The sequence below is a fragment of the Fringilla coelebs genome (genome assembly GCF_963513975.1).
Source record: "Fringilla coelebs genome assembly, chromosome: 5".
Lineage (NCBI taxonomy): Eukaryota > Metazoa > Chordata > Aves > Passeriformes > Fringillidae > Fringilla > Fringilla coelebs.
The window spans coordinates 44,040,223-44,063,417 of record NC_140033.1 but is presented as its reverse complement, the minus strand read 5'-3'; the positions used below and the strand labels follow the sequence as shown (position 1 = coordinate 44,063,417).

The window sequence follows — 23,195 nt, the reverse complement described above, 5'->3', positions numbered from 1 at the left end:
CCCGAATAGAATTTTGAATGAGATTTAGTGTGTGAAAGTTTATGTGTGTTCAAAGGCTTCTTGCCATGAAAAAACAGCAGAAAACATACATGTTGTGTGGAGACTGGCTGCTCTTGGCTACAGCTCAGTTTACCAGGTGTAGCTCCCATTCAGAATTCAATTTGATCAGTAACTATTGTCAATTTGACTTGGTAGTGTATGTGGCTAAAGCACAAATTTTAACCCTGAGTTAAGAGAGAACCTTGTTTGTTGTTTTTCACCCAATAAATAATCAGATCTGTAGTGTAAGACAGAAACTGAGAGGGTGGTACCACGTGCCAGTGTGTAGGGATGGATACTGCAATAATATATGGTTAATGGTTGTTGAAACTTTTACCTTGAACACTGTTGTGGAGGGAGTGATAGTAGTTTGCATGAGCTTGATGTCTTCTGTAATGGAGCTGTCATACAGATATTCTCCAGTATTTCTGCATTTAGGTGCACAAAAGTGTAAAGTGTTGATTTTCAGTGGATTCTCTGCAGTAACATCTGAGCAGTGTCTAGGTTATGGAGCTCTCTAACAAAGGATTTCCTGTTTCTCTTTGGTTTTGCCTCCCTAGAATTTTTTTTTTAAGGTGATTGCTTTGCTGCAAGTTGCTGATGACAGATCAATAGAATACGGACTGTTAAAGAAGATGTGGTGTGCTGTCACATTTCTCAAATTATATAGTAGGGGGTTGGGGTGTTTTTTGTTACACCATTGATGTTCATGAGAAGTCTGATCTGTTATGAATGTGTTGCATAGTTGTTTGAGATAGGGTTTGTTTCACTGAATTGTGACTGTGTAAAATCTGGGTATCTAGTCCAAGGCTGTGATTTTGTGAACATCTGAGCCCTGTGCTGTGCCAGCTCTCTGGTCCTGAAAGGAGAAAGGCTTGCTCCTCCTTCTGTCTGTTTACTTGGCTCTTTGTTCCTCCCCCCTAGTCCGTACCAGCTGCCCACTTTCACTGATGATGTCGCTTGTCGATTTTTCCATGAGCTCGTGTGACTCACTGACCTCACAGAAAAACTATTGAGTGTCTTCTGCTTGTTTGAGTGTGTTGGCTTCTTGAGTTAAAACAGTTCATGAAGGGGTCTGATGAATGACAAACACAGGAATGGGGACAACGAAACGAGGAGTGGAACCCTCCCGTTCCTGGTGACAGTGAGCTCTTGTGTTGGATTACACTTTTGCATTAGATCATTATCTGGTCTTACTGGAGACTCTCGAGCAGGGATGAGAGGGGGTGGTGTTTGAAGAGTTGCTTTAATGAGGCTGTGCTTTCCTTGAGTTTTTCACTCTTTCAGGCAAATAGTTCATTGTTTCAGAAGATCTTGGCTAATTGGATTAGAAAAAAAGAAAGCTCAATTAAAGAGGTCTGGAGTTGTGAGAGAAGCAGGCAGAGGACCTAGACCATGAATTGTGTGAAGAAGCTCTTTGACTTTCACAGATTTTACTGAGAATTTTACTGCTTGAGCAAACCTGGCACAAGGCTAAATACTGCCGGTTTTTTTGTTAGTTGCAAAATTATATTCATTGTATCATCTAGCTGTTTAAAACTGTGTTCAAACACAATAAATGTAAGTGTTTTAAGGGTGGCATGGAAAAGAGAGCCATGAGTGAGTTATGTATAGCACTCAGGGGAATGACCAATACATGGTGCAGTCATGTTATTTGGTTATGCCAGGTGAACGAGAAGGAAGCCTTGTCATTGTAAACAAAATGCCATAAAATTAATATCATATTGATATATCATATTTTTCTATAAATGCAAGTATTCTCACTTTTAAGAGCTTGTAGCAAAGAAAAAGTTAAAATAATATAGCTAAAAAATCTTGCAAAAGAAAAGCCCTTTCATGATGTACAGCTGTGAGGAGGAGAGATGTATAGTAGGTCATTCAGCAGTATTTCTCTCCTTAGGAGGAGAAATAATTGGAGAAGAAAGGCAAAACAAAGATGATTCTTGGAAACGTAATTTATTTTCTTCACTTAGTTATTCTACAGTATTACCATTTTACCTATTGAGTGTGCATTTCCTAGGTTTTAGGACTCTGCACCAATGCCTTTGTATTTATAGCTGTGGAAAATGATGTTAAGTTTTCATAGCATGAATTTGGGAAGACTGATACAAGTTTGCAGTTTGGTAGCTTGATAAAATTTGGCAAATAAGTAGGTGTAGAATGAAGTTTAGATATGATGGCGGGTTTAGTTTCTTTAAAGTATGTTTTATGCCTCTCCACTTCTTGAACACATCTCCAAGAGAGGAAGAACCTAGTGTTCTTTTAAAGTATTTCTCAAAAATTATGGTGTAGTCTTTGTGTAGTTTTGAAGATTATTTAAGGCCTGTTCACTGACTGTGAGCAACTACTGTTAGCCATTAGAAGATATTCTGGTTGGTATTATTAAAGTATTGGTATCCCTAAATGTTGATGACTATTGGCAGTTTACTGCCAGAAATTATTTTGTGATGTGGGGAAAAGAACCCCAGAACAAGAAAAACTTTTTTGCATGTGAATAGGTTAAATATTACTAATTGCTCTTTGTGTTTTCGAGGAAAGAGCTCTCATGAAGTAATGAAATCTCTGTTGTCTGTTTCACTGTTGTCACCAGGAATGCAAATCATTACATTTGCCGCTAGATGTCCCTGCAAGCCAAAAGAGTTTTGTTTCCTTAACTACAACAGGTTTTTGCGGTCTGGAGCATTGTTTTGCCAGCTGCAATTATCTCCCTCTCTTTTCTCCTTTTATCTTTTAAATGAAATCTTCATGCATATGAATACATGGCCAGGTGTGTGTCTTGCTTTGTAATTTGTGCACTTTTTGATAGTAACGAAAGCTGTGAGGAGAGAATATACTTCTCACCTGCAGCAGCTTGGAATAGAGAGTAGAAAAGGCTGTGTTCCAGCTTACCTTTTGGCTGACGTTGTCTCAGAAAATCTAGTGTTTTCTTGGTGTCTTTGACTTTATCTCCATTATGCCACTTCAAAAATACTTTTTACTCAAGTAAGCTGTGGGATTCAGATCTGACTTTAAATGCTGTGTTCCTAATTCTGAGCTTTGGCTTAAAGTTTGATAGTTACATTTAGTATCTATAACGAATGAAAGCAAAGTGCTATTGCCTGGTTGTTTTTTCTTGTTTTGGTTTGTCCTTATTGTTTGTGTGGGGTTTTTGTTTGCTTTTAAGAGTGATCATGTTAACCCTGTTGATGTGCTTAGAAATTCTTAGGGACATGCTGCCTTGAATTTTCTCTGTGTACCAGAGCTTTCTCTCCTCTCATATCATTTATTGTCTTTAGCATCGCTGACCTGTTCTTCTCATCCAGCTGTTGGTTTAACAATTGAAAATGTCTTTATATTGAGTTTGAAAATTGCTGTTGTCCTTTGTTTCTCAACAGCCAACAAAATTCAGGGATGAAAAAGATTGCATTGATTAGAATGGTCTTCAAAACCTATGTCATTAATGTTTGAAATTGGTTGTACATTTAGGAGAGCCACAGAGGAGAACGTTCCTTATTATGATTTCTTCCTCTTCATTCTCTCAGCAAATTTGGGTAAAGCAGAATACAAACTTGCTGTTGTTGCTTTGCCTAGACTGATGTTGTAAGTGGTAGATTTTTCTCTGACCTTTCCTCATATTAGCAATGAAGGAAGGAAAAATAGGAAAGAAAGTCTTCCATTTACACTTTCTTGATATTATCATGTCTTAGTGGAATGGGTTTTTCCCCATATTTTCAGATTTTCATCTTGCTTACAGTTCAGGGGCTTATAAAATCAAATTGTAAGTGTTTAAGATACATCCATGAAAGAGTGCAGTGGTAGAAAATATACATGCAACTGTGCATGTAAAGGTGAGGTATTTGTAGTGATGGTAGGAATTTATCATTGTTTCTGTTTGAGTTTTACTTTATACAAAGGTATGCTTTGCACACTGCAGACATGGACTTCTTAGGCATCAGTCCAGCTATACAAAAAGCTAAAATGGCAGAGTAGTTGTTTTCAAATCTTTGTAACTTCCCTAAAATTCAGTTACAGTCTTCCCTCCCCCAGATCCTGTGGAAGTGTCAGTAATGATCAGATTAATACCTATTGCTTCAAATATCAAAAAGCACTAATGAGGCGTATTAGAATACTTCCTTATTTCTCAGGAACTCTTGATTTGCAGCTTTCCTCACACCAATCTGATATTATCACATTTTGCAAAAGTATTTCTGGAAAGGTCACAAGCAACCACAAGATAAGCTTTGAAAATAAGGAAGTGACATATTTCAGGACTGAACTGTGGGCAGGTGTCTTCCAGGCTGTCCCTGATACCTTAGTTCTCCTCCAGAGAGGGCCTGATAGGAATTCAGTAGAGAATTACCTGCTTTTCTTCCAGCTGAAATACTGGTGTGTTGATTAATACAACATGTTAGGATAGTGTGACAGACTTTTTAATAAGTAGTAAGAAAAGCTGTGTGTCTGCTGTCTGTGACTTCTGCTCGAACTCTGATTAAAAAGGCATAATTAGGGCATCATGGTTGGAGTCTCAGTGTATAATCTCAGTTTATAAGTAAAAATAACACGTCATGTAATCTTTTTCAGATAGTAGTGCTTGTTCTTATTTTGTATTGACTCAAATGACTTTCATGTTTAAGTGTATTCTATGCCTCTGGAAGTGCTATTACTTCTCCGGGCAGGCTGCATGAGCAGAGAAGAGTTGCACTTTCAGTAAAGGTTTCTCATCTGTGTTAAAGCAGAACCAGGATTCTTCTGTACTTAAAGAAAAAGCAGTGTGTGAAACCTTTGAACTGTGAATGTACTTGAATGCTAATTACATGTCCTTGTGTTTGTTCAGGTGTCTTGATCTTCTGAGATGTCAGGATAACGAGTGGATGGTGTTGTAGATTAGCTATACATTAATCTTGTCATCTCCATACTCATCGTGAACAGTCCTCATAAAATGGATGGTTTGGGCAACCTCCTTCCTCTTGTGGGTGAAAGTGGTGAAGCAGCTAATTCACAAGAAATACTAAAACTTTTGATGGATGAAAAAATGCGAAGTGAACACCACAAAGCAAATTACCAAACTCTAAGAGCAGAACATCTAAGGTACATCAATTTAAACAAGTTTCTACCTTTGAGTTGTCAAAAGGTGAAGCTAAATGTTGGAAGGGATTTATTTGTATGTGTGAGATGTATGTTAGCTATTCCTGTGTGTAAGGAGAGATTTGAATGTTGTTCATATTAGGAAAATAAACAATTCAAAGTACCTTAAGACATTGCAGGTGATGTTTCTGCAGTACTTTCTATGCTTATAAGTGTGGGATAACTTTTCAGTATATTACAGAAAGAGGATATTAATAGCTTAGTTCTTATTTGGTGTCCATATGTTTGCTTCTGTGTGTGAGTCTTTTGAGCTTTAAGATCTAATTTTAAAAGGTGAATATAAAGTAAATATATATTTTATCTTTGAGATTGCAAGAGGATTATACCAAATCACAAGATGAACTGAAAAGGTTGTTAGTTGAAAAACAGACTGTACATGACAAATTTCAGCAGCTTCTTGCTGACTTTCAAGAGCAGTTGCTGGCTAAAACACAAGAGCTGGAACAAGTGAAGCAGCAGGTGAGATAATTTACTGGAAGGACTTGGTACGTATTTTTATCCTGTAGTAGGATTATGCATATTTTTCTGTTAATGCAGCATGCATATACCCAGCTTGGATATATTTCAAATGTCTTGAAATTCACCCAGTCTAAGTAATGGCTCTTCTCTAGAGTGACTGTGGGTTGAAAATAGTGTTTCCTAGTTTAACTGAATCATCCAAATCCTGTTGTTAGGTGCTGTGTAAGACTCTGTCTCTATCTGTGCTTGCTCTGCCGTTAAGGGGAGAATCATCTGTATTGGAGGGTAACTTAGGTGCCTAAATCTGTTAGGATAAGTGACTAGAAACATATATATTTGTTTCTCTTTGTGATGACAGCTTTATTCTTTCTTTTTCTTAAAAAATCCCAAACCAAAATCAAACAAAAAAACTCCTTCCTCAACATTTAAGATGACTTGGGTGACAATCTGTGTAACTGATTGTTTCCTTAAAGTAATGCAGGACATGTTGTTAGGAAATAAATATAATCTCTAAGCAAAGAATCCCAGACTGAATGGAGGAGATGTGCCTCAGTACCATATCTATGACTAGTTTCCAGGGACTTCAGGGTACAGATAAGTGAAAGAAAAGTAGAATAAATAAGACTATGTCATAGCTGTGGATGAAATTTTTTGTTTTAAACTCTGTTCCTTGGTAGATAGTTTGCTGTGTGAACCATACCAAGAAATCTTAACAAAATACTGTACAAAAGGGAGCTTAAAGCAAGGAATCTTTCCTGATGATTCAAACCAGTGCCCATGTATCTGTTGGAGAACACACATCTAATGTGCTTTGCAAATAATTGTTTGGTGTTGCTTGTTTTGAGCTTTTTGGCTTGGTTCACTTATTAAGTTAGACGTTAATTCTTTCTCTTTTATGTGAGACTGCTTTTCCTTCCCCTATCCCCCACAAAGGAGATAAATGTCTTGGCAATTCCGCCTGAAATTTGTGTTGCTTCTACCAATAAATGCTGACATTCCAAATGCTTCTGTTATCTTCCCAGAATATTTTTAGTTCACTAATACTTTTTTTGCTTCTGTAACTACTATTGAAATTTCTGTAGAAAAACTTAGAAAATCAGGTAAAATTCTTAAAAACACATTTGAAATACTTTATTCCTGTCTCTGTGACCTATCACAGTGTAAATAACTGAATATGACTAATTATTTGTGACACTTTTCTGTTTTAAGGTGCTAACTCCTCAAAAATTAGAACGATTAAAAGCAAAAATGTATGAGGAATTGGAGTCTCCTATGAGAGAGCGTTATCAGAAGCTAGAAAATGTAAGTCAGAAGTATTGAAATTTTATTTTATTTAGAGTAGTGATTGCTGCTTTATAGTTGTTCCTAAAACCTTAGGAAATTAAAACTGAAAGGGGAGCAAAATATGGCATTATTTCTCTGGTACTGTTGTTCCAGGCAGGGAAGGTTGAAATCATGGAAGAGGGAGGAGGCAGCATTCAGTTAATGAAAGATAACTTGTGAAGTAATAGGAACATTGCATGGACATTTTAAGGAAATAAATTTGAAAACTTCAATTTTTTTTTTTTTCCTAACTTAGGAAGTAGAAAAATACAGAACGCTATATAACAAACTTCGTTATGACCATACCTTTCTGAAATCAGAATTCGAGCATCAAAAGGAAGAACATGCACATATTTTAGAAGAGAAGAAAATAAAATATGAGACTGAGGTATGTAGAATATTGTAGTAGCGTAGAAAGTTTCTCTGACAAAGCTGCTTGAGCATCGTGGAACTATTGGTGCTTGAAGGGTTGTCAGTTTGACTGCATTTCATGTTTGTTTCTATTCTCTTAATTCTCAAAGCACTTCTGTGACTTAGCCTAAGGCTGCCTCTGTAGATTTGTTCAGTGATGGGTTGCAATATTATTTGTGCTATTAAAAGTAAGAATAACTTGCTTTCTGGTAAAAGACATTTGCGATAAGGGTACATTTTGCGATGTACTTGTCATGATGTTAGTTTGGATCAAGATAGTGATAATCAAAAGGATACTGAAAACTTTGGTAACTTTATTTCATTTGTATTAGCTCCTGAAGAAACCATTTGTTCATTTCTTTGGACTTTGGAAAGTGTAGGTAGCTAAATTAATTGTCAGCTTATTTATGTTTTAAGTAGATATATCATTGTAAATGAGTTGCAGATGTCATTTGCGTATCCATTTAAGTATTTGTCTGGAAGCATATATTTTAAGATGCCAGATTTGAATGTATTACTCCAAACATCAGACAAAAATCAAAGCAATCATCACTCGCAAAATCAATCCAAGTTTGCAAATGTAGTGCATTAAAAACAGAACAGTTTTCCTTCCTGGAGCTAAACCCACATGCTGCTTTACAGCCTGCCTCTCTCATGGGCTTTTTGAGTTTTTGCTAGTCCTGCAGCTAATTAGCAAACTTACACAGAATGCAACTACCTTGAGCCCAGGGCACAATGTGATCTGGTTTCTCTCAGAGGTTTTTTAACATTCTATGTCATTTTGCACAAGAAGGCTATAAAAACATCCTAATTCTTAAATGATGGCTTGGGCATATAATGCAATTGAATCTCCTCATAAAAGGTATTTGGAGGGCTTTTGCTGCAGAAATCAGGTTTGTTTGTAGAAAACCCTGATGAAACTTTTAAAAGGACTGCTGCAGATCAGAGTTTGGATTAATCTCCAAATATGGAGAGAATTCTTACATACCTTTCTCACTCTTTTGGTCCCACTATTATATTCATCCATGTAACTTATTTTGAAGTATAACAATCTATGAAGTTATATGTTTGTTAATTACAGTCTCCAGATTGGCTTGTACCTTTTGTACTACTTTGTAAGAGAGAGTTGGGGTTTTTGTTGTTGTTGTTATTGGGGGGGTTTGGTTTGGGTTTTTTGTTTGTTTGTTTTTTGATTTCTAGTCTGTCGGGGCCCAGGCATGTTGGCTGTCTGGAGTTATTAGCAGATTTCAGTTCTGTTGTAATTATAAAATAGTGGATTCATAAGATAAGTTGGAAGAGACTCTTTACATTCCAAAATCTTGTTTAAAATATTTAAGTGTAATGAGATCAGGTTGCTCAGGTCCGTGTCCAGCCAAGTCTTGAACATCTGCAAGGATGGGGATTCCATAATTTTTCTGGGCAGACTCTTTCAGTATTTAACCATCGTCATGGTAAACTTTTTTCATGATACGTAATTGGAACTTCACATGCTCCAAATTGTGCCTGTTGCCTCTCTTCCCATCACTGTGCATCTTCTCTTCTCTGATCTGAGGCTTAGTTCTCCCAGCTTGTCTTTATATGTCATATTCCCCAACCCTCTGAATACCTTAGCGGCCCTCTGGCCTTGACACAAACTCCAGGCAGAGCTTTACCAGTACTGGAAAGGGGGCAAAGGATCACTTCCCTGGATCTGCTGGTTATCCTTCTGCCAATCTGCCAGGATTGGATTGGGTGCTCTGCTGGCTGATGTTTAGCTTGTTGTCCACTAGGACCCCCAGATCCTTTTCCATGGAGATGCTTCCTCAACAATTGCTATAGACCTGTTGCATTGCATTACTCCATCTAGATGCATGTCTTGCTCCTCTTATTGAAGAGGATCCAGTTCTGTCCATTCCTTCAGCTGGTCCACATTCTTCTGGAAAACAGTTCTGCCTTCCAACAGATTGACCATTTTCCCCCAGTTTGGTGTTACACTCAAGCTTGCTGGAATTGACTCCATGGCGTCATCCAGCTTGCTAATGAGGACATCAATCAGTGTTGCACTCTGTAGTGTTCTCAAAAAGACCACACTTTTAACAGGCTTTCAGGTGGTCTTGCTTGGAATTTCCTACTCTAAGCAAATGAATGTTTAAATGTCCACTGCTGCTCTTTTCTGAATTGTTAATTACTGTAATTATTGCTGCCTGACACCTAACCAATGTAAGAACTTTTTATTTTTCTGATTAACAACTATCAGATTGCAAGACTGGATAAAGATAAGGAAGAACTCCATAATCAGCTGCTTAGCATTGATCCCACAAGGGACAGTAAACGTGTGGAGGCACTTTCCAGAGAAAAGGCACAACTGTGTCAGAAATTAAAAGCCTTAGAAGCAGAAGTTGAAGAACTAAGAGCAGAAAGACACAACAGTGTTGTGCAAGCAGAAAATATTCAAAGAGTACAAGCACGACAGTTAGCTGAGATGCAGACCATGATGCGATCTCTAGAGGTAAGATTTTCTTTTCCTTTTGCCTCCCTGCAGAGTGTAGTAAGAATAGCACTTGGCCTGACAGAACTGTCACTGAAATCACTGATAATTTTGCCATTGACTCCACAATTTGAATTTCTACATTTCAGATTTAAAGTCAGATTGTAGTTGACTGGGAGTCATGCGCTGCCAGTTCAACTTTGGAAAGTCTCTCAACTGAGAGATTATGCTGAATGATTATTCTTTCAAAACAAGCAAGTCATATCCATATTTGTAGTCAGTAAGAAGGTCATGTCAGCACTTGCCACTTAGCTGGACTTAGAAATCAATATGTTAATAATCTGCTGCAGTAAATTCTTTATTCTTTTAAAAAATGTCACATGATGCTCCTCTCTTTAATCCTTCCCTCATCTGTCATCGTTTTTGCTTACCTGTGCCTCTTCTTTCTCTACCACATTGCTTCAGTTGTTTAGTACTCAGCTGTTGCTCTCCTTGGTATTTCCAGGCTGTTGCACTTTTCCCAGGATTCCACTGTATTCCTCATCTGTTGTCCTCAGACCTTCTGTCAGTCCTTGCTACCTCTCTAGGCAGCGAACCTCTTCATCTAGATTCTTCACGCAGTTGCAGCATGCAGATAGATGGTTCATTTTCTTTTTTACTATTATCAGTGCTGTATACTTCAGTTACAAAATGCTCTGATCTCAACTTAAAAAGTGCTATCATCTTCTTAGACAGCTTTAAAGAGAGCCCTGCTGAAAACAGAAGTTTTAGAAAAAGGAAGGTGAAATCATGTGTTAGATTACCTTTTTGATATTCAGTAAAGATCAGGGTCTTGTCGTATAAAGATCAGAGTCTATAAAGCAGAAATTGCACTTTATTTCCTCTCCAGGATGTTAATTCTTCCATCAGTATAACTGCATAGGCCAGCATATTACACTTTTTTTAAACACCAATTGTAGTTACATTGTTTATAGCCCAGTAATTTACTGGTAAGCGCGCCTGCTGCCTCCTGACTAAGATTACCACCACTCCTTATCAAGGAGGATTGAAAATGGGAATGATTCTGTGTAGGAGGTGTTGGTAAAAATAATTGTGACTTTCTAGTATGATTCAAGACCCTTGTCGTATTGGAATATATGGTTGAGCAAAGATGAATATTTATATATAATATTACATGCTATAATGAGACAGTAATATCTGAAACCCCAGATCAACCAAACATTTCAAATGAGTAACAAGAGGCAACCCAGCTCCAAAAATCTTAAAAATACTTCCTTCATTCAAGGCAGAAAAGAAGTCTGCTGAACTACAGGTTGATCGCATTGAGAAAGAACTGCAGACGAGTCATGAGCAAAACATTCTCTTAACTAGCAAACTCCACAAATCTGAACGAGAAGTCAATTCCTTAGCTGCTCAAGTAAGTACTTTTATGGTATCTAAAATATATTTTTCACATCCTGTTATGTTTTTCTGCTTATATTTTAGACTAAAAATAAAGTAACAATGTGATCTGCTGTGACTTAAAATAGGTATGGAATTTTTCCCTCAGTTCCAGTTCAAATATGAAGAATATATGACTTTACAGGAGACATGTCATACCTGAAAGTATCTCTAAAGATTGAGGTTATGTTCTTCTTATTCCTTCTTTTAGATCTTTTTCCTGAACAGAACAAGACTTGTGAAGTGGTATCTTTATATCCATGTTATCAATGTTCATGAAAACAGTCAGCCTAAAACTGGTCTTTCTACCTTTTTTTTTTTTTTTTGGAGGTCTTGAAAACTATCCTCTAAATGGGCTGTGTTAGCTACAGGAAGCAAGCTGCATTGGAGTTACTTGTGGTGATTTTGGTTATATTAGAAGCAGAGTAATCACATTAGTATAGCCTTTTTCTTTGGGTAATGCCAGCATAGCTTGTACAGAAACATTTCAATACAGAATTGCATCACAGGATTTTAGGTTGACCATTGTCTTAAAACATATTTGAGTAACTTTGTTGAGTTGGCACCAGATCTTAGAGGTTTTTTTTATGATTGTACACTTTTCCTTTTTTTTTTTTTTTGAGATCTTTTTACAGTGTACATATGTGAGTGCTAAATATTTAATTTGGGCATTCATTAAAGAAAGTTCTAATTTACCATAGGAATAAGGTAGAGCTATACCACTGTTTAAAGCATCTTTATGTAATATACCCTACTTGGCCCTCATGAATGCTAAATAGGAAGGGAAAACTTCTGCTAAAGATTTTTCAGTCGCTTCCCAGAATATATAGGATATTGTTACACTCCTTATTTTTTGTATCAACTGGTCTTCTCTGCTCCTCTCCAGAAGCAGGACAAAATAAAATGTTACAGTCCTATTTCTCAAAGGGAGGAAAATGGAAGCTTTAGTATAGTAACCTCCACCTGCTTCTGCTCCCACTCAAACCTATTCCTGAGCACAGGTGCATGTTTGTCTTCTGGATTTTCTGCCTTAAAAAAGCCACCTTAAATCTTTTCAAGTTGCCCTGAATGTTATCAACTTGATATATAAGCAACTAAATCTTCAATGTAGTTACTTAATAAGCTACTGTGTCATTCTTAACCTTTTGCCACTTGTATATGCGAGCAGGTTGTAATTACATTTGTCATTGTGAATGGATTTTCATTATAAGTGCTTTCCTCCAGATATTTAATTCGCATTGACCGTGTAATTACTGCGTTCAAATGCCTAAACTATAGAAAGTTTCCATGCAAGCAGTAATTTTCATTGATTTGATGTTCTTAAAGCTCTACTTTTATGAGGCCATTTGATGTGTCTGTAGAGCAGCATTTGATTTAAAATGCACTTCAAGACTATGCAGACCTGGATTTTGAGAAATTTTGAGTGGCACTCCAGGAGGAGAGGGGGACTATAAGTAGTTACCAAACTGAAATTACTTGGGGAAGTAGTTGATATTCTGGCTTTGGATATCACTGTTTTGATTTACTTGTGGAGATTAAATTTAATTTTATTTTAGCTTGATTCTGAGGTATCTTTAGTCAGAAGTAAAGTAAATATTTATAAATTTATTATAGTTAATTTGATGTTGGGTTTTACTAATTTATAGGTAAAAGAACTTAAACATTCACATAAGTTGGAAGTAACAAATGTCAAACTGGAGGCAGCAAGAACAAAGAGTGAAATAGAAAGAGAGAGAAACAAGATTCAAAGTGAAATGGATGGTAAAGTATGAAATTATTTTGTAATTATTGAATCTGTTTACTTCAGTTAGAATAATACAACTGTTTTTTTCTCTGAACGGTCCCCAGCAGTCTTCTGATCTAGGTTATAGATCTGACAATTCATTTGGTATTTGAAATAATTGTGTTGTTTCACTTGCTCTACTAGGCAAAGAACAATTGAGAGCAGTTTTTCATTTATGTAAATTAGTGCATTTGTGGCACAATTTTAGCATAATCTGTTTCAAATTATGTACTTCATATGGTTATTTTTTTGCTATTATTGGTAAAGTCTCAAGTCTTTCATACTCTGCTTGAAACCATATTGTGCCACAAAGCTTCAGTGGTTGTTGGGTTTTTTTTTGATTCTGTGTCTGTGGAAAGGATACCAATTCCATAAGGCTGCCACATGAAACAAAATACAGTACCTAGCTCATTCTTTGAAGGAAACAGACATTGCTCTAAGATAGCGGATGCAGTTGAGTATCTAGACAACTTGAAATAGCTTTCTAGTACTAGTTGTGTTTAAATCACACAACTACACAATTACACAGTTTTAAAGAGAACTGTCCTCACTGATTGGCCACAGCCCCAAAATAGTACCTTTGTCTTCCTGAAATAATTGCTTCTGTTCACTTGCTTCAATAGTAAGTTTGCTAAGAGCAAAGAAAAAGTGGCGTTTTCTGTATTGACAATATACTTACAGTGTATCGCAAACTAGAAATGTTTGGCCCTATGAAATATGAAACTGAATACAGATAAGATTTAAGTTAACCTGAACTTACTGTGGAATTCCACTTGCATCGCTGAAATAACCAGGAGTCACTGTTAGAGCATGTTGGCTTATTTGCCAGTGAATACAGGTGTCAGTTACAAAGTTTGTATAATTTGTTCCTGCCTATAAAGTCATGGTTTTAGAAATGTCTCATTTGGTAATATAGGTGGATTAAAATTGAGATTTGTTGTAGCCCAGTTACTGGTTTCACTGACAACCAGTTTCTGTTTACTGTAAGCTTTTTCTGAAAATGAAAACTTTCTTGCTTGACCTTTACATAGCTGTTGTGGAACACTTCTTAAAATTTTAAAATCCAGACACAAGTGCTTTATATAAATTGCTCTGGAGTTTAAATCTGTAATAATGTTAACTGTTTAATTACTTTCATTTATTAAAGTAAGATACTCTTGAAGGCCGTTACGCCAGCGTAATGGTTATTTTTCAAAAGTTTTGGAAATATAACTGATGTACTAAGAAAATCTCTTCTTGTTTTCTTGTGGGTTTTTTTTCTCCTTCCCCCATTCATTCTGTCATTTGAATTGAGATTTTTAGTTCCCTTTTGTGAATTTATAAAGTTATTTGGATATAGGGTCCTAGCAGGTTCTTACCAATAATGACATGTTTAACTTTTTTTAATGTATAATGCAGGATTGCTGTCTGACAAGGAAATTCTTGCTGCAGCTGTTGAACGTCATAAAGTGCTTTTAGTAGAAAAGGATCGGGAGCTAATTCGTAAAGTGCAAGCTGCCAAAGAGGAAGTTTTTGACAATATTGCAGCCTTACAGAATGAAAAGTATGTCTACTGATTTTCTCCTCAGTTTCTAAAAGAGGACTGTGTTTGTGATACTTTTAAAAATATCACTCTTAACGAAACACTTCTGACATTTTGTAGTGATTCTTGTGTGTATGTTGAATAATGTTTTAGGTTGGAACTTGAAAACAGATTAGCTGATCTAGAAAAGATGAAATTGGAACAAGATTCTTGGAGGCAATCTGAAAAGGATCAGTATGAAGAGAAACTACGTGCTGTGCAGATGGCAGAAGAATCTAGCAAAAAGGAACTTCAGCGTTTGCGGTAGTGTGACTTTTCTAATCTTAGCACCAATCTTTCATTTTCCCCCCTTAATGTCTTTACAGTAGACAGTATGAAAGCTTACTATTCATAGATACAGAAGTCTTCATTATGAAGCGTTCATTAGTGTAGATTAAACAAAATTATCTTTTGCACTATGTAAAAAAGAGTGCAAAATTAAAAATTTACTGTTTGAGATGATAACCCTTTTAATCCAAAGCTTTAAGTGTTATTTTCAATGACCCTTTTGAAGTAATAATTTGGCAATACACCTTTGTTAAAACCAGTTTAGTGCTGGCTACTGGCATAGCCCCAGTGTTAGAGTAAATAATTTCTCATTCCACAATGGCACCGTAGCAGAAATTGGCAATCTGAGACCATCTCTGAATTGGCTCTTATGATTGGGAGTTTACTTAGTTTTCTGTAGTTGAAGGTTAGCATGATAAAATTAATCGTACTCCAAAAGTCTTATTCCTATGTGAATTCAAAGAATGAATAGAAATATATTTTCAATACTTTTTAAGTTAAATATTTATTAGCCTTTCAAATAATGCTATTTATTTGTCAGGCTGATTTGTCCTAATTTATAGCATCTGTATTTTGATTAGATAAAAATAAGGATGTCTTACACAATTTTAGATTAAAAATTCAACAGCAAGCTATGCAGACAAAAGAGCTGGAAGAAAAGAAATGTGAAAATGCTAATCTGAAACAGGTAAGGTTTTATTGCATTATAATGTTTCATAGAGAAATACATTCTTTCCTCTAGTTACCATGTCCTGTGTTTGAAGATTAGATTGAATTTTTAAGGCTTTTTTTTTTTTCCCCTGGAGGGATGAAATATGTACTTCGGATATTTAAAGGAGAAGTGTTCAGAAATCAATTGTGCTTTCCTGAACCTCTGTAAATGGATTACAGTTTTTTGCTTCATGTGTTTTGTGGGTAACAGGGATTTCAAAGCTGAATGTTTATAGACTGGTATATTGAATATGGTTATGCACTATTTAACTGGAGATTCAGTTGCCATGGAGACTTATAAATTGTTTCTGGGTAATGCTTTGCATTTACACTGCGTCTCTCATTTGAGGTTCTTCAAGTGTTTAACAGATGTTTCATAAATGAACAAACTAGTGTAAAGAGGTATATTTCTATTGCAGAGTCAATTGATGGCAGTTGAAAATCAAACCTATATTTTTAACTCCTGCTTGCCTGTGATATTATTTAGTAGATAATAACAATAGCTGTGCATCAAAGTACTCTGCAAGCTGTGTGCACTGAAGTTTGAGACAATTCTTTTTTCCTCCAGAAATCAGAAGTTGAGGGATCTAAGTGTCCATGTGGGGGAGGAAGAAGAAAGGGAAATGATCATTTGTGTATGCTGGCTGCAGAGGTTGGACTTTTCAGTGCTTCCATGTTTTGTGAACTGATTGGTACAGTCACTGTTGGCTGTAACACTTGGTGTGTTATGAGACAGAACAGCCTGGAAAGCTCCACAGCTCTGCTGCTAAGTATTTCATGCTCCTCGAGTTCTGTTCAGGCCTGGGGCTGAAGCATTGGATTTCTGAAGTTCTGGGGGACACTTCAGTGGCAGAAGCGTCCTGCCTGTCTTTCTCATTTTAACTACAACAGAAAGCTTTTGTCTTGTAGTGATTTACTGTAAAGCTTCTGGAGAAACTGTTGAGTAAAGAGAAAAGAAACAAGTAAAAAAGGCTAATGAAAAGATAAAGCTAGTTGGTGTCTCCATTTTGCATTGTCTCAGTATCTCAAAATCAGTTGCTGGTTATTTGCATACCCTCTGAAATAGAAAAAATCTTTTTTGTTTTGGTAGCAAATAAATGATATCCAACTCCAGCTTGCCTCACTTTCTCAATCAGAAAAAGATTTGCTGGAATCTAATCAAAAGTTGAAGGAAATAATAGAGAGATTGAAACAAGAATGTCAACATGCAAGGGCTCAGGCAGAGAAAGCTCAACTGGAAACAGAGAAGTAATTTTTTTCTTTTGGCTTTACTTTTCATGCTGCTTGTGTTCTTCTCATATGGATTACTGAACTGTGGATTATAGATTCTAAATAAAGTCAGAAAGTTAAAATGAACGGGAAATATTGGACAGTTGAAAAAAATGGCTGTATGTTCTGCGGGCATAGTGTGTATAAAAGCTTTCCTCATGTCCGCTTTAAAAACAGGAGTTTGTTTCCATTTGTATCTGTCAAAATTAATTATTGATCAGTGAGATACACTTCTTGCATAATTTGAAATTCTACTTAACTGAAGTGGACGTCAAACTTCTATAGGTATAAATGGATCTAGAGTTCCAGACAGTTCTTTAAGAGTGCTTAAGCTGTATGTGTGAAAAGAGCATTCAAGCATTGTATTATGCATTGTAAGGTTCCACAGTCCCAGTCAGTGTATGTGTGAATACTTCTTTCCCTTTCCCACTAGCTACTTTTAGCTGATATGAGGTAAGTAAAAGCTTATAGAATATCTTCTTGTTCCTCTCATCAAAATTAAAAATAATCACTTTCCTTTTTTTGCACATGGTTGACCGCGTGTCATCAAAGTATGACAATAAATTATGAAGGAAGCCAAATTTTATTCAGACTCTGTATAGAAATGAGCACTTGCCTAGAATTTAAAGATCAGTTTGTCAGTCTGAAATGGTTTTTCAGAATTTCCTAGTTTAGTAACCCAATATTTGTCTAACTAGTGCTGGATTATTGTGTGGTGGGTACTTTAAAAAAGTCAGTGTCCCAGATTAAATATAACATTTCTAAAGTGTATAATGTAACTTTTGTTTTAACATCTCTTTTGCTACTAATTGGTATTGTAATTGCTATGTTGTCATTGTTTTAAGTTGTGCTTTTCAATTCAACATTTGAAGATATTGCATTTGGACTGCAGAGTATGTCACTAGCACTTTAAATACTTTGGATGTTTGCTTTAGGAAGGTGTACTCACATGTTGAGTGAGATCGTTGCTGTTACTTGAATGAGACTGTCATTGTCATTTACATATTTATGGATCACAAAACAGTCAGGACTAGGTTTTCCTGGGAAGGCAGTGGAAGGAACTTGTCAGTCCTCAGTGATCATTGTACAAGTATGTAGATACTGAGAGATGCACTAAGGTTGGTACTGCAGAAATGAAGCAGCTTTGTAGCCTGCATGTAATTCCTGCAGGTCTGTGCCATTGCTACCCTGGAAGCCTTGGGTCATGTTCCCATTGTTTTTATGAATCTGTGAGTGATAGAACCTCCTTCCTCAGTTCAGTAAATTCTTTTAAGCTTGAACACCAAAGAGTTAAGTTGCACCAAAGCAAGAGGAAGTGAAATAGGGACCAAAAGGTGAGACAACAAGATAAAGAGTTTCAGATAAATAGTGCCAGTTGAGCATTGAGCATAAGTAGGCAAAGCAGCTGCGTATCTGGTTGTGTCAATCTTAGGCTTGGAAATGAAAATGTGAAAAGAGAAAAACAGCTGAAGGCAAAGTATGAGCCTGATACAGATCAGAGATGAGCTCAAACAGGGACTAGTTTAGCATTTTGGGAGCAGTGCATTAGTGGCATTTAAACCGACCAACAACAACAACAAACAAACAAACAAAAAAAACCACAAAAAAAACCCCAAACAAAAAACGCACACTAAACACCTCTAGAAACCCTCACACCCAATTCAAGCGTTTTTAACCATTGCCTCAGCTGAAATCCTTTTATTGCTAAGCAGTGCTCATCCAAAGTGCTTTGGTTCCTGGATGCTAGTAGTTATTTGCAGTTCAGAGTGAGGTACAAGCCATGCTGCATCAACTAGAAGAGCCATGACAGGTGACACAGGGGCCAGGACTCTGTTTCCCAAGTGAGAGTGGATGATGCCCAATGCTTCTACTGTGGGGAAGGGAGAGGCAGTTTGGTGAGAAATTTGTGGAGATGCATTCAGAGTCCCTGCAAGGAAAATGCATCTGCCCAGGACTGGAATAGTGGTGGATGCAGTAATACCAGGCCTTGGTCTTCTTAAAATCTGCTACATAGAATCTCACAATTTGATTTTAATTTTTAACAGTACGGTAATTAAATATGCCATTAGTTCTTGTCTGCTTTGACTCACAATGCAGGTAGCCCAAACAAACAAGGCAGCACGGAGAAACAGCTCCTTTCCTATACACTGCTAGAGAACACAGCCTAATTTTAGTGTGTTGTAACCATGCAAAAGTCTAAACAGATAACATATGCCTTTGGTGGTGTGTGTTCAGCTGGAATGTTGTTTAGAAACCGTATTAGTGGGAGCTTCTTGTTGAGCTGGTGTTTGTTCTGGTTGGGAGCACGTCCTAAGCAAGTCTATTGCAAAGATTTAGTAGACCCCATAGGGCATCACCCTGCTCTCCTAAACAGAGAAAGTAGTTGTCAACAGTTCTGACAACTGATGTTTGGAATAGGCATCTGCTGTTGTGTTCTACTGTGATGGTTTGACCTGAATTGAAGAATTTTCTCTGGGTGGTTTGGCAGCATGCTAATGCAACAAGGCACCAACAATTAGCTTATTGGAATCAGTTTTCAAAATTTGATGGTTGAAGAAATCCTAGGATTATGCACAGGTTCAAATGTCATAGTCACAATTAGATTAACATAATAAAATTTACATCAGATCCTTTAAGTATATAAAAGTAGGAGTTGTGAAAAGATGCATCTGTTTTAAGAGCATTAAGATATTAACTGAACGTGCTGCATTGTATGACCTCTTGATTTTTTGACCTGATTTTTTCCAAAGGACTTCAGAATACCAGCGTATGGAATGGCTGCAGGAGAAGCATATGCTTACTCAGCGCATCACAGAGTATGAAGAGAAATACAAGCAAATGAAGAACAAGCTATGTCGAGCTGCTGTTGCTCAGAAAAAGGCATGTTATCTCTTCCTTTTTGAATGATCCAGCCTGTGTAAAGTTCAACTTTGTTGGCCAGCTAGAATTGTTTCCATGTTAAGATTTTATTTGCAATCTACTGTATATAATAACTAAATACATTGGGTTCTTCAAGATTAGCATAGAAATAGGTTGAACGACATGCAAAATAATATGACAGCCAAAAACTTTGTTGCAATACCATCAAAGATTTTGTGAGGCTTTCTTTGCACATATATGTGCATTGATTAAGAGGTGAACCCCTTGATGAGGGAGGATGATACCAGATACTAGACAAATGATGTTCTACTTTTCCTTGATGGAATATTAAAATTTTATTTGTTCTCCTAAGCTTACTTTTTATGAAATACTTTGGAAGGAAAGGCAGGTAAAACCTCAAGATTAATTAGCGGTGTTATACATTGAACATAGATTATGAAACCTACCAGTATCTTTTAAGGTCATGGAAAGTTAAGATCAATATGAGAAAAAACAAAAAAAACCAAAAGACAAAAAAAACCAACAAAAACCAAACCACAAAACAAAAAAAGGAAGCATACTTTTTTGGTTATGCTTATGCACATTTCTAGGTGGTCATTTAAAGGATGGCTTTTGTGATTCTCAGATACTGTTAATGTTTGTTAGTACACCTGGTCACTGGCCAACAACTCACTGGCAGCTGTGTCTCTTTGATTCCCAACTATGGATCATTTTCCATCTCTTCTGCTTCCCAGCATGGCAATCTAAGCACCTTCAAACAACACAGCATGTCTTCTTAGAGAAGGAAAATCCTATCAAGTGTCCCAGCTTTGAAACCACATACAGTTTAGATTTAATTTTTACAGGATCTAATCTATTAAGGTATTACTTAGCTTTTTGAAACATCTGTTTGACAGAGAAAGACTCTCAACGACAATAAACAAAGGAGGATGCATGAGAAAATAGAACTTTTGGAAGCCAAGATGGAAGAACTAGAAAAGGAAAATCAAGTGTTAAATAGGTAATAAACTTTGCTTTTTCTTAGCTTGAAAAATTATGTATGCTCAAGGTATGACTTACAAATATGGAGTATTTTTGAAGATACATGTTACCTAGATTAGTAACCAGAGTCCAGTCTAATGGTCTTTATAGCACAAGAATTCTTTGAACAGATTCTGTTTGGGATGGGTAGCTGAGAGCTTATGAGACAGCTGCAGGGCTGTCTCTTCAAGAAGAAAAAGAGAAAAAATACTGGTAGTCACAGTTGCAAGAATCCCTTTAAAAGAAGGAAGTGAACAAGACTTCAGAATTGCAAGAGAAATAGACATGGCATCCTCTTTGAAAAATGAAGTTCTGGTTTTTCTCTCTTCATTAAGCCCCTATGGAGGGCTTGATTTTAGTAATTAAGGTGGCTTCTCTGACTCACTACTGTGAATGGTATTAAAAGCTTAATTTATTTTATGTCAGCTCTAATCTGTAATAGAGCAGATAGCTAAATATGTAGAGGGACATTTAGGCAGATGTGTAGGCAAAAGAACATACACAGATCTACCTTCCAGTTTTTCTGTGTAAGGATAGGTAGAAACTGGAGGTGTTAAATAGCAGAGCAGTCATGGAGGGCTGTGCTGCTGTGTTGGGATAACAAAAATCTTGAGCAATAAGAAATCTGTTATTTCCTAGACAGAACGTTTCCTCTGAAGAATATGCTCGACTCCAGAAGAGGCTAAAGGACTTGCAACGTCGGCACAATGAATTCCGGAATATAATTCTGAATCCTGACATACCGGCACTCAATCCAGTCAGTGTAACGCCGTCATCTGCCTTGCCTCCTGGGCCTGCAGCATCCTTCTCTTTTCTTCAGGTGGGGATATATCACAAGCTGTGAAAATAATGCAGCAAAAGAGGATACTGAAATAGTTCTTTTTTACTGACCTTAGTCTTAAGGAAGGTGTACTTCATCTTTGAACAGAAGTAAGAAATTTTGAGTTATCTGGAGATGTTCCCTTCCTTGCAATAGGAGGGAGTACTTGAAAGACAAAGGATATGTTACAGAATGTAACAGCTGGGTAGTTTCAAGCCAATTCTCCATACTTTGTCCTTCCCCTCAGAGGCTTTAAATGGCTCCTTCTGAGCAAGAAATGCTACTGTTGCTCTCACACCATGGTTTCATTATTACAAAGCAGTATTGCTGGTCTTGATTTCTTGTGTGGTCAAAAGCATCTTAGGCTGAGCTGCTGAGCGTGAAAATCTCTCGGGCTGTGGTTGAGCAGGTTGACTTAACAGATTCATGATTACTGAGACCTCAGGTTTGTGTGCTCCTTCATCTGAGAGGAGGAACATCTGCAAATGTATTTCTTCCTGATCCTGTTCATCAAGAATATCAGAACAATATCCATGAAACACTGATGAGCAAAATTTAACAAATAAGGATGTTTTGGACTTTACAGTTTTTATTTTCCTTAAAGAAAATGAATGTATTGCTCATTTTGGTCCCTTGTAAGTGTGTAAAATGTAATAGAGAGACATTTTTTTCCCTTTAAATTTCAAGGAGGAGCAGCATCAAAGAGAGCTTTCCCTGCTTGGCAAGCGATTGGAAGAATTAGAAACCAGACAAAGAAAACAGCTGGAAGATCTTGGACCATCTAGAGAGCGGGTAATGGTGGGATGTGGGAACTTGGCAAGAAATAAGATCACTGGAGAAGATGAAGCACAAAGTGAAGACTGCAAATAAAATCTGCATACTTTTGATGCTGTTAGCTTTCAATAACTTATCCTTTGTACATGCTTTTCATATTTTGCCAAAAACATGGTTGTGTGTGCCTGAATAGCATAAAATATGTTCTGCATAATTATCCCTTTGTGGCTCAACTTGTTTTACTGCTGGGTCGAAGGACCAGCAGGTCTAAGGACTTTTCTCACTTGGAATCATAAAAAGAATATGGCAGGGATGCCATTCATGAGGGTGCTGCACCCTGAATTTGTGTTATCTGTGCAATGATATTTAGCATAGCAGCAGTTACAGGCTCAATATTTGGAATCAATTGCAGAGTTTTTCTGGTCCACTCAACTTCCCACTTCTCTGAAGTGCTGCTTCTCTGGGCATGTGTAGGGGAAGTGAAGTCCCTTCCATTATAAGCCAAGAGCAGGTTTGGGATGATTTGATGAAGTCTGTGGGACCTGAGATGTGCATCTCAGGGTCCTGAGGGAACTGGCTGATGTTGTTGCTGTGTTTGGAAGTCATGGCAATTAGGTGATGCCCTCAGTGACTGCAAAAAGGGAAACATTGCTCCTGTTTTTAAAAAGGGAAGAAAGGATGAACCATGAAACTACAGACTGGTGCCTGGGATGATCATGGAGCAGATCCTTCTAGAAGATGTGCTGAGGCAAGTAAAAGGCAAGGAGGGCAGCCAAGGTAGCCATCATGGCTTTTCTGTGGGCAAATTGTGCCTGAGCAATATGGC

General features: G+C 37.0%; 1 protein-coding gene across 1 annotated transcript; it reads left to right on the top strand.

Moving 5' to 3' along the window:
- The first annotated feature begins 4,882 nt into the window (after positions 1–4,882).
- CEP83 (centrosomal protein 83) lies at positions 4,883–22,532 on the top strand. Its single transcript, XM_084205500.1, has 15 exons — positions 4,883–5,106; positions 5,472–5,622; positions 6,832–6,924; positions 7,202–7,333; positions 9,593–9,844; positions 11,109–11,240; positions 12,910–13,024; positions 14,445–14,589; positions 14,722–14,871; positions 15,508–15,583; positions 16,697–16,854; positions 19,626–19,755; positions 20,652–20,755; positions 21,415–21,595; positions 22,283–22,532. The coding sequence occupies exons 1-15, from the start codon at positions 4,958–4,960 to the stop codon at positions 22,463–22,465; spliced, it is 2,151 nt and encodes a 716-aa protein (XP_084061626.1). The 5' UTR covers positions 4,883–4,957; the 3' UTR covers positions 22,466–22,532.
- Positions 22,533–23,195: the final 663 nt, after the last annotated feature.

Bases quoted from the DNA above. Each gene is read 5' to 3' on its own strand.
- CEP83 (XM_084205500.1), top strand. From the start codon at position 4,958: ATGGATGGTTTGGGCAACCTCCTTCCTCTTGTGGGTGAAAGTGGTGAA. The intron at 5,107-5,471 runs GTACATCAATTT...TTTATCTTTGAG, and splicing joins CTAAGAGCAGAACATCTAAG to ATTGCAAGAGGATTATACCA. The intron at 14,590-14,721 runs GTATGTCTACTG...ATAATGTTTTAG, and splicing joins GCAGCCTTACAGAATGAAAA to GTTGGAACTTGAAAACAGAT.